Source organism: Palaemon carinicauda, chromosome 16, assembly GCF_036898095.1.
Source record: "Palaemon carinicauda isolate YSFRI2023 chromosome 16, ASM3689809v2, whole genome shotgun sequence".
Lineage (NCBI taxonomy): Eukaryota > Metazoa > Arthropoda > Malacostraca > Decapoda > Palaemonidae > Palaemon > Palaemon carinicauda.
The window spans coordinates 33,636,611-33,646,610 of NC_090740.1; the positions used below are offsets into that span (position 1 = coordinate 33,636,611).

At 38.6% G+C, this 10,000-nt stretch overlaps 1 protein-coding gene across 1 annotated transcript; it reads left to right on the forward strand.

Moving 5' to 3' along the window:
- The first annotated feature begins 933 nt into the window (after window positions 1-933).
- LOC137655250 (uncharacterized) lies at window positions 934-2,729 on the forward strand. Its single transcript, XM_068389134.1, has 2 exons — window positions 934-1,743; window positions 2,271-2,729. Exons 1-2 carry the CDS (start codon window positions 934-936, stop codon window positions 2,727-2,729), a joined length of 1,269 nt encoding a protein of 422 aa, XP_068245235.1.
- The last annotated feature ends 7,271 nt before the right edge of the window (window positions 2,730-10,000 follow it).

The following is a 10,000-nucleotide window of genomic DNA, read 5'->3' on the forward strand; positions in this document are numbered from 1 at the left end:
ACATAGAGCTGAATGTATTCATTATTCTTCCCCAAGCTGTAGCAATCAACAGTCACATTATTGAGAAGTTAATAGTTAGTGACGTAGACTGTCAGAACTACGTATCTTTACCACCAGTATTTACAATAGACTCTATACCTGCTTCAGCACTTGATGTTGTAACAATGGACCAGCTCAAAAGCTGGCCACATTTAAGCAACCTAGATTTGCCTCTATTTGATGGTGAGGTAAGAATGATGATTGGCAACAATGTTCCTCAAGTTATGAAACCCTGGGAGATTGTTCACTCAACTAGTCACGAGGGTCCATACGGCATTAGAACTAAAATAGGACGGATGGTGTGTGGCTTGCCAATTAACTGCTCCACAACTTCCATTAGGATTAATAAAACCAGTATTGTACTGATGGAAGTGAAAGATTCGTTAGTAGAGTTGTACAACAGGGAATTTAAAGATCTCCATTGCTCAAAACCTCCTTACTCACAGGATGATATTAGGTGGTTAGACATAGTTTCAAACGGATGCAAGTTTGCTGACTCTCACTATGAGATCCCCTTACCTTTTAAGATACGAAAACCACTACCAAAGAGTACTAGAATGCCACGCATTCGCTTGAAAGCTTTGGAGACAAAGTTTTCCAAAGACTCCAACTACAAAGACGAATACGCTAGTTTCATGGCAGACATAGTCAAAAACTATTTTGCAATTAAAGTTCCAGAGTGTGAAATTACAGGTTATGACTGCTATATACCAAACTTTGGAGTAAAACACCCCCAAAAGAAGAAAGTGTGTGTAGTACATGACTGCGGCCATTAGTGATGGCATATCACTAAATGATTTATTACTTCAGGGTCCAGACTTGGTGACAAAGTTACTTCTGGTTTTGTTGAGTTACAGACATGGAAAATTCTGTTATATGGCTGATATAGAAAAGATGTTTTATCAAGTTAAGGTTCCAGTTTCAGACCGTGATTATTTGCGTTATTTTTGGTGGGAAAATGGCAACATATCTAAAAGACCAGACACTTACAGACTGTGCGTGCACCTGTTTGGAGCAGAGAGTTCTCCTAGTGTAGCAACATACGCTTTGCAGAGAACGGTTCAGGTTAACGCAAGTTCCTTTGACCAGGCAGTGAAAGATAATGTTTTAAATAACTTTTATGTTGACGACAACTTGAAGGCTCATGACGACGAAAATGAACTGGCACAGATTGCTAAGCGTACAAGAGAATTGTGCAGCCTTGGGGGTTTCTACTTGACTAAATATGTAACGTCATCAAGGGAAATAATTAACACAATGCCAAGACAGGCCTTTGAAGTAGACATGATAAAATTCCTTGACCATAACTCAAAATTGCTACCACAGAAAGTGCTCAGTATCAATTGGTATGTGGAACTAAATGAGTTATTTGTTTCCTTCAAACTCCCATGTGAAATTCACACAACAAGGGAACTTTTAAGAGAAATTGCAGCTAAATATGATCCACTAGGGTTCGCTGCCCCTTTTATTTTTGAAGGAAAAGCTATACTACAAGAAACGTGTAGACAAGGTCTTAAATGGGATGAGCCCTTTACTGATGATCTGAGGCGACGCATCAGGAAGTGGTTAGGCCCAAATGAGAAGATTAAGGTCTCAGTGCAGAGAAATGTCATACGTAGGTCAGAAAGTTTGCAGTTACATTTGTTTTGTAATGCCAGCTTGAAGGGCTATGTTATTGTAGCTTATTTAAAATCTAACAATGCTGTACGCTTTTTGTTCGCTAAGGCAAGGGTCTGTCCTTTAAAGCAAGTATTCATTCCGAGACTTGAGCTTTCCGCAGCAACTTTGGCTGTAGAAGTTTACGGTAAGCTTACAGAAGCCTTGACAGTAGAGTTGGAAGAGATAACAATTTGGACAGATAGCACTACTGTTCTAAAATATTTGAATAATGATTCTGCAAAATAACAGACCTTTGTTACAAACAGTGACCAAAATAAAGGAACTTACCCTTGTAAAACAGTGGCGTTACGTACCCTCAGAAGTCAACCCAGCAGACCATGCAAGCAGAGGAAAACAGTCTGACATGTGGTTGAGAGGCCCTAGTTTTTTTATCATCCCCCCCATCTGAATGGCCTGTATGTCCCATAAACCTAGAGGACAAATATTTTGACATAAATACATCTCGAATTAGTAGCGACTCTGTGGCAGATTTAGTCTGTAGTTTTTCAGATTTATATAAACTGAAAAAGACTGTGGTATACTTGTTAAAATTCTGTCGATTTATCCTGAAGAGAGATTTTGTCAAAGAATTAACACCAGATGATCTGGATGAAGCTGAATTTAGGTCGGCTAAATATGTACAATCTTGTCATTATGGGACTGAAATAGTTATGGTTTCTCAGCAAAAAGAGTTAAAGTTGAATAGCTTACAGAAGTTGAAACCATTTGTGGACATGGAATGTGTATTGAGAGTCGGTGGTAGACTTTCTATGGCAACTCTTCCATTTTCTTCAAGGCACCCAGTCATCTTACCTAGTAAGGATCATTTCACAGATCTTATGATAAGAGATATTCATAAGAGGGTCGGACACATGGGACCAACTTATGTTTTTAGCCAGCTGAGAAGTAAATACTGGGTTGTTAGAGGAAGTAAGGCAGTAAGAAGGGTTCTATCGCAATGTATTGAATGGAGGAAATTGAAAGCTCCTATGCTTCAGCAGCAAATGGCAGATTTACCAAACACCAACTAAACTGTTATGAACCTCCCTTTACAAATACTGGACTAGATTGTTTTGGCCCCTTTTACACTAAATGTGGTCGGGGCCAGGTGAAACGGTATGGTCTCATTTTTGTATGCCTTACTATCAAAGCTATCCATTTAGAAATGTTAGAAGATATGTCCACATCTTCATTTATTTCAGAACTACGCAGATTCATTGCTAGAAGAGGCCCTGTAAGAATTTTACGTTCAGATTGTGGTACCAATTTCAAGGGAGGTCATAAAGGTTTAGATAAAGACTTTCAAGCCTAGGACCATACGAGAGTTGGTGACGAACTGTTGAAGGAGAACATAAGATGGATTTTTAACACTCCTTATGCATCTCACCACGGTGGTGTTTGGGAATGTCAAATTCGAACAGTCTGGGGAGTACTTACATCTTTATTAAATGAAAAACCTCTCACAGATGAAGCCTTGCGTACCCTATTTTGTGACGTTGAAAGTATTGTTAATAACAGACCTTTAACAACCTGTCGAAATGATATGGGGGATGCTCTACCTATAACTCCCAATCATTTACTAACAATGAAAGAGGGACATGTTCCAGTCCACAGAAGTGATACTTCACTTCATAGTAAGTGGAAGCAGATTCAGTATCTTGCAGACATATTTTGGGGTAGATGGTCATAAGAATATTTGCAAAGATTACAGGAGCGACAAAAGTGGTTTTTAAGAAAAAGGAACGTCAAGCCAGGTGATGTTATTCTATTAAATGATCCATCACAACCCCGGCATAAATAGCCTTTGGCTATAGTAACATAAGTGAAGCCTTCAGCAGATGGTTTGGTATGTTCAGTTTCCATCATATCGAATGGAAATCTGATGACTTGACCCATTTCAAAACTAATTTTGGTTTTGGAAGCTGAAAACTGAGATCAAAAGCATCTTTATTTCAGAAGAGGAAACCTGCATTTGGGTCCATTTCTTGTTGCAATACATCCTGACGTGGTTATGATATGGAAAATGTGAAGGCTAGTACTATACTAAAGTGAGGAACTGAGCATCCACTACCTCCTTAGCTCACTTCCTTTCTTTTCTTCCCACTAATTTTTTTTTTTCTAGGCTGATCTAACTAAGCCAGCCATACTAAATGTAATTCAGTGAAAGTGTTGTTATTATGTTTAGAACTAGATTAGTTTTAAGGAATGAATACTTTCATGTGCATTGATTTTTGGTGCAATCAGGGTGATTACACGGAGGAGGGTGTAAATGCCGATTAGACATTTAGGTTAAGTGCCTGATAGGCATTTAGGTTGTTACAGACAGTTTGTCCCAAATTTCCTCAAGTTGGAGGAACGAAAGTTTACGTGTGACTTTGGTAGGCCATTTGTCAGTAACTGGTGTAGTTTCAAGCACTGTGGACGTTACTAAAAAGGATTTACGACAGAAGATTGCTGTCACGAGGAAACTGAGATCCTGAAGCCCTGTCACAAAGGACGGTGCTACTTGTTCCATACACTACCCAGTCAGGAAGATTAGACTTAACTTTAGACTCTGCCAATCGGACCTGAACAACGTAACTCATCCACAAGTGGAATAGATTGATTTGCTGTTTTTATCATACTAACTTACTCAACTTTTTATTGTTACTCTGGATTCCATAAAACTCCGCCAAGGGGATAAAATTTGTGGTACGTTATGTTAATTTAATCATTGAATGTTATCTATAATTTGTAGTGCGACAGGGCCCATGATTTCATTTTCTTTGTACTAACTATAGATATTATTTGCAGTGACCTTCACCTGCATGTAATAAAGAGAAAATAGAACATGAAGCGTTCTCCATCTCCCCTACACTCGGCTTGATCCTACAGTCACACAAATTATGGCTCTTCAAGACAAGACATCAAGAGTTATGGTTGGTGATTGGATTTGATGATTGAAGGTGAAGAATGGATAAGCAGCAGCAGCCTTGGGCGGAATTCCTGAGTTGAGTAATGTAGATTTGAAAACAGTATTTTAATGTCAAATACACATATTTTCCTTTAGGTTATCCAATTAATTTAAATAACTTTTCAAATTTATTGTATAGTTAGTAGGTGAAAGCTGCTAATCTGATGTTTGGTCTTTAATGGCATATGGCTCATGGCTCCCTCTTGGTAACTCATATTACGTTGACTTTACGTTTTGACTAGAAAGAAGAAATACAAACTTTGTTGCTGTGAGGTTTACAAGAGCATTTTTTCCCCAATTTCATTTGTTTACGAACCCAAATAATTCAAAGTGACTAAGGGATTAATTGGATGTGATATTTTGATTCCCTCTCTATAATGAGTTCCTGAAGATTTTTCTTCAATTTTAATGTTTTATAGATTGTGTTATATCTATGATTTTTTTTTTTTTGTACTTAAACATTGTGAATAGCTTATAATGGAGAAGTTGATAGTTCAACAGCTAAAGAGTCTATTGCAACAGAAGGGTTTGTCGCCTTCTGGTGTCAGGAGCAAATTATGCGCTAGATTGACAAATAAGCTAGCTTTGGAAGGCATGGACATAGAAGAGTTTGTCAGAGATAAGGAAATAGAGTTTGAGAGACATAAGGCAGATGATATTGGTCTACAGTATAGTGTCTTTAATGCAAGACCCTTTAATGAGGGCTCCCAGGAATTAGTTACCCCAAATATTATGCCAGATAATATCCATCCAAACGATAGTTCATCTAACAGGAGTAGAGGCTCATCTCTCAAATCTGAGAGGGTAAGGGAATCTGCCAAGAAGGCTGCACTGGAGGCCAGAATGAAGATGATGGTACAGATGCAGAAAATGGAAATGGAGAAGTTGCAGATGGAGCAGAGGGAAGAACGGCTTCAGCTTGAACTTGCTTTAATAGAGACCAAAGCAAAGGAGAGAGTTTACCTAGCCAATGAGGCCAATGCAGAAGAGATTGTTGCAGAGTCTGTCGCCTCTAGTAAAGAATCGAAGCCTGAATCTGTTAAATCTAAAAGTGATCTATCTTCAATCCCAGACTCTTCAAATGAAATCCTGAAAACACTAGTTTCATTTATTATGAAAAGCTTGATGACTAAGACCGAAATTAAAAAATTCGGTGGAGATTATACACAATTCACATCTTTTCTAAAAGCATTTGACTGTGTAATAAGTGACAAGCTAACTTGTGAGGAAGAGAAACTCTATTACTTGAGCCAATATACATTGCGCAAACCATTAGAAATAGTGAAGGCTTGTATGCACATGCCTGCAAAACAGGGCTACAGGAGGACACATGAGCAGTTGCAAAAGCGCTATGGCAATTCGGAAATAATTTCAGCCTCTTACATAGATCCGATTCTTAATTTCCCTCAAATTAAGGCTGAAGATGTCTCCAAGCTGGACGAATTTGCAATTCTTCTCTCAAACTGTAAAAATGCAATCTCTACTCTGAGCGGTGCGAAAGAGGTTGACCATCCAAAGACAATGTGATCTATCATGGCAAAGATGCAATTTTATATGCAAGAAAAATGGAGAAGGAAGGTAGACTATCTTATAGAGAGTAGCCAGATAGTTGAATTTTCTGACCTAGTAGAGTTCATTGAAACTGAAGCTCGAATTGAAAATAACCTGATTAATGGAAGGGCTCAGTTTTCTGCAAAGTAAAGGGATGACAGCTATAAAAAAACATCGGGTAGTACTGGCAAAGCTCATTTAGCATGTAGCGCGATTGATATGAGCAAAATTAGGTGCTGGTTTTGTGAAGGGAACCACTTTTTAGACAAAAGCAAAACACTCCTGTCAAAAAGTTATGAGTATCGCATCTTATTTTTAAAGAATAAAAACCTCTGTTTCAACTGCACTGCCCATAATTATACTGCAAGGGTGTGTAGACAGAAACGAATCTGTAGCATCTGCAAAGGAGAGCATAACACACTCTTGCATAAAAATGAGCCAAAGTCCGAGCCAAAGCCTGATAACCATCAGACAGAGACTACTGTTGGATCTATTCAGTTTGACAGAAGTGCTTAGAATGAACGTGGTACCTATTCAAGTACACGCCCCAACAGGGAAAAGTGTTAAAACCTATGCCTTTTTAGATACAGGAAGTACTGCCTCATATTTTACAAAGTCTCTCTGTGACAGCAATAAACACATAGAGCTGAATGTATTTATTATTCTTCCCCAAGCTGTAGCAATCAACAGTCACATTATTGAGAAGTTAATAGTTAGTGACGTAGACTGTCAGAACTACGTATCTTTACCACCAGTATTTACAATAGACTCTATACCTGCTTCAGCACTTGATGTTGTAACAATGGACCAGCTCAAAAGCTGGCCACATTTAAGCAACCTAGATTTGCCTCTATTTGATGGTGAGGTAAGAATGATGATTGGCAACAATGTTCCTCAAGTTATGAAACCCTGGGAGATTGTTCACTCAACTAGTCACGAGGGTCCATACGGCATTAGAACTAAAATAGGACGGATGGTGTGTGGCTTGCCAATTAACTGCTCCACAACTTCCATTAGGATTAATAAAACCAGTATTGTACTGATGGAAGTGAAAGATTCGTTAGTAGAGTTGTACAACAGGGAATTTAAAGATCTCCATTGCTCAAAACCTCCTTACTCACAGGATGATATTAGGTGGTTAGACATAGTTTCAAACGGATGCAAGTTTGCTGACTCTCACTATGAGATCCCCTTACCTTTTAAGATACGAAAACCACTACCAAAGAGTACTAGAATGCCACGCATTCGCTTGAAAGCTTTGGAGACAAAGTTTTCCAAAGACTCCAACTACAAAGACGAATACGCTAGTTTCATGGCAGACATAGTCAAAAACTATTTTGCAATTAAAGTTCCAGAGTGTGAAATTACAGGTTATGACTGCTATATACCAAACTTTGGAGTAAAACACCCCCAAAAGAAGAAAGTGTGTGTAGTACATGACTGCGGCCATTAGTGATGGCATATCACTAAATGATTTATTACTTCAGGGTCCAGACTTGGTGACAAAGTTACTTCTGGTTTTGTTGAGTTACAGACATGGAAAATTCTGTTATATGGCTGATATAGAAAAGATGTTTTATCAAGTTAAGGTTCCAGTTTCAGACCGTGATTATTTGCGTTATTTTTGGTGGGAAAATGGCAACATATCTAAAAGACCAGACACTTACAGACTGTGCGTGCACCTGTTTGGAGCAGAGAGTTCTCCTAGTGTAGCAACATACGCTTTGCAGAGAACGGTTCAGGTTAACGCAAGTTCCTTTGACCAGGCAGTGAAAGATAATGTTTTAAATAACTTTTATGTTGACGACAACTTGAAGGCTCATGACGACGAAAATGAACTGGCACAGATTGCTAAGCGTACAAGAGAATTGTGCAGCCTTGGGGGTTTCTACTTGACTAAATATGTAACGTCATCAAGGGAAATAATTAACACAATGCCAAGACAGGCCTTTGAAGTAGACATGATAAAATTCCTTGACCATAACTCAAAATTGCTACCACAGAAAGTGCTCAGTATCAATTGGTATGTGGAACTAAATGAGTTATTTGTTTCCTTCAAACTCCCATGTGAAATTCACACAACAAGGGAACTTTTAAGAGAAATTGCAGCTAAATATGATCCACTAGGGTTCGCTGCCCCTTTTATTTTTGAAGGAAAAGCTATACTACAAGAAACGTGTAGACAAGGTCTTAAATGGGATGAGCCCTTTACTGATGATCTGAGGCGACGCATCAGGAAGTGGTTAGGCCCAAATGAGAAGATTAAGGTCTCAGTGCAGAGAAATGTCATACGTAGGTCAGAAAGTTTGCAGTTACATTTGTTTTGTAATGCCAGCTTGAAGGGCTATGTTATTGTAGCTTATTTAAAATCTAACAATGCTGTACGCTTTTTGTTCGCTAAGGCAAGGGTCTGTCCTTTAAAGCAAGTATTCATTCCGAGACTTGAGCTTTCCGCAGCAACTTTGGCTGTAGAAGTTTACGGTAAGCTTACAGAAGCCTTGACAGTAGAGTTGGAAGAGATAACAATTTGGACAGATAGCACTACTGTTCTAAAATATTTGAATAATGATTCTGCAAAATAACAGACCTTTGTTACAAACAGTGACCAAAATAAAGGAACTTACCCTTGTAAAACAGTGGCGTTACGTACCCTCAGAAGTCAACCCAGCAGACCATGCAAGCAGAGGAAAACAGTCTGACATGTGGTTGAGAGGCCCTAGTTTTTTTATCATCCCCCCCATCTGAATGGCCTGTATGTCCCATAAACCTAGAGGACAAATATTTTGACATAAATACATCTCGAATTAGTAGCGACTCTGTGGCAGATTTAGTCTGTAGTTTTTCAGATTTATATAAACTGAAAAAGACTGTGGTATACTTGTTAAAATTCTGTCGATTTATCCTGAAGAGAGATTTTGTCAAAGAATTAACACCAGATGATCTGGATGAAGCTGAATTTAGGTCGGCTAAATATGTACAATCTTGTCATTATGGGACTGAAATAGTTATGGTTTCTCAGCAAAAAGAGTTAAAGTTGAATAGCTTACAGAAGTTGAAACCATTTGTGGACATGGAATGTGTATTGAGAGTCGGTGGTAGACTTTCTATGGCAACTCTTCCATTTTCTTCAAGGCACCCAGTCATCTTACCTAGTAAGGATCATTTCACAGATCTTATGATAAGAGATATTCATAAGAGGGTCGGACACATGGGACCAACTTATGTTTTTAGCCAGCTGAGAAGTAAATACTGGGTTGTTAGAGGAAGTAAGGCAGTAAGAAGGGTTCTATCGCAATGTATAGAATGGAGGAAATTGAAAGCTCCTATGCTTCAGCAGCAAATGGCAGATTTACCAAACACCAACTAAACTGTTATGAACCTCCCTTTACAAATACTGGACTAGATTGTTTTGGCCCCTTTTACACTAAATGTGGTCGGGGCCAGGTGAAACGGTATGGTCTCATTTTTGTATGCCTTACTATCAAAGCTATCCATTTAGAAATGTTAGAAGATATGTCCACATCTTCATTTATTTCAGAACTACGCAGATTCATTGCTAGAAGAGGCCCTGTAAGAATTTTACGTTCAGATTGTGGTACCAATTTCAAGGGAGGTCATAAAGGTTTAGATAAAGACTTTCAAGCCTAGGACCATACGAGAGTTGGTGACGAACTGTTGAAGGAGAACATAAGATGGATTTTTAACACTCCTTATGCATCTCACCACGGTGGTGTTTGGGAATGTCAAATTCGAACAGTCTGGGGAGTACTTACATCTTTATTAAATGAAAAACCTCTC

What these genes read in the sequence shown, in the direction of transcription:
- LOC137655250 (XM_068389134.1), top strand. Translation starts at nt 934, where the DNA reads ATGTTTTATCAAGTTAAGGTTCCAGTTTCAGACCGTGATTATTTGCGT. An exon ending in ATTTAAAATCTAACAATGCT is followed by an intron (nt 1,744 to 2,270) that starts GTACGCTTTTTG and finishes TTTATCCTGAAG; the next exon opens with AGAGATTTTGTCAAAGAATT.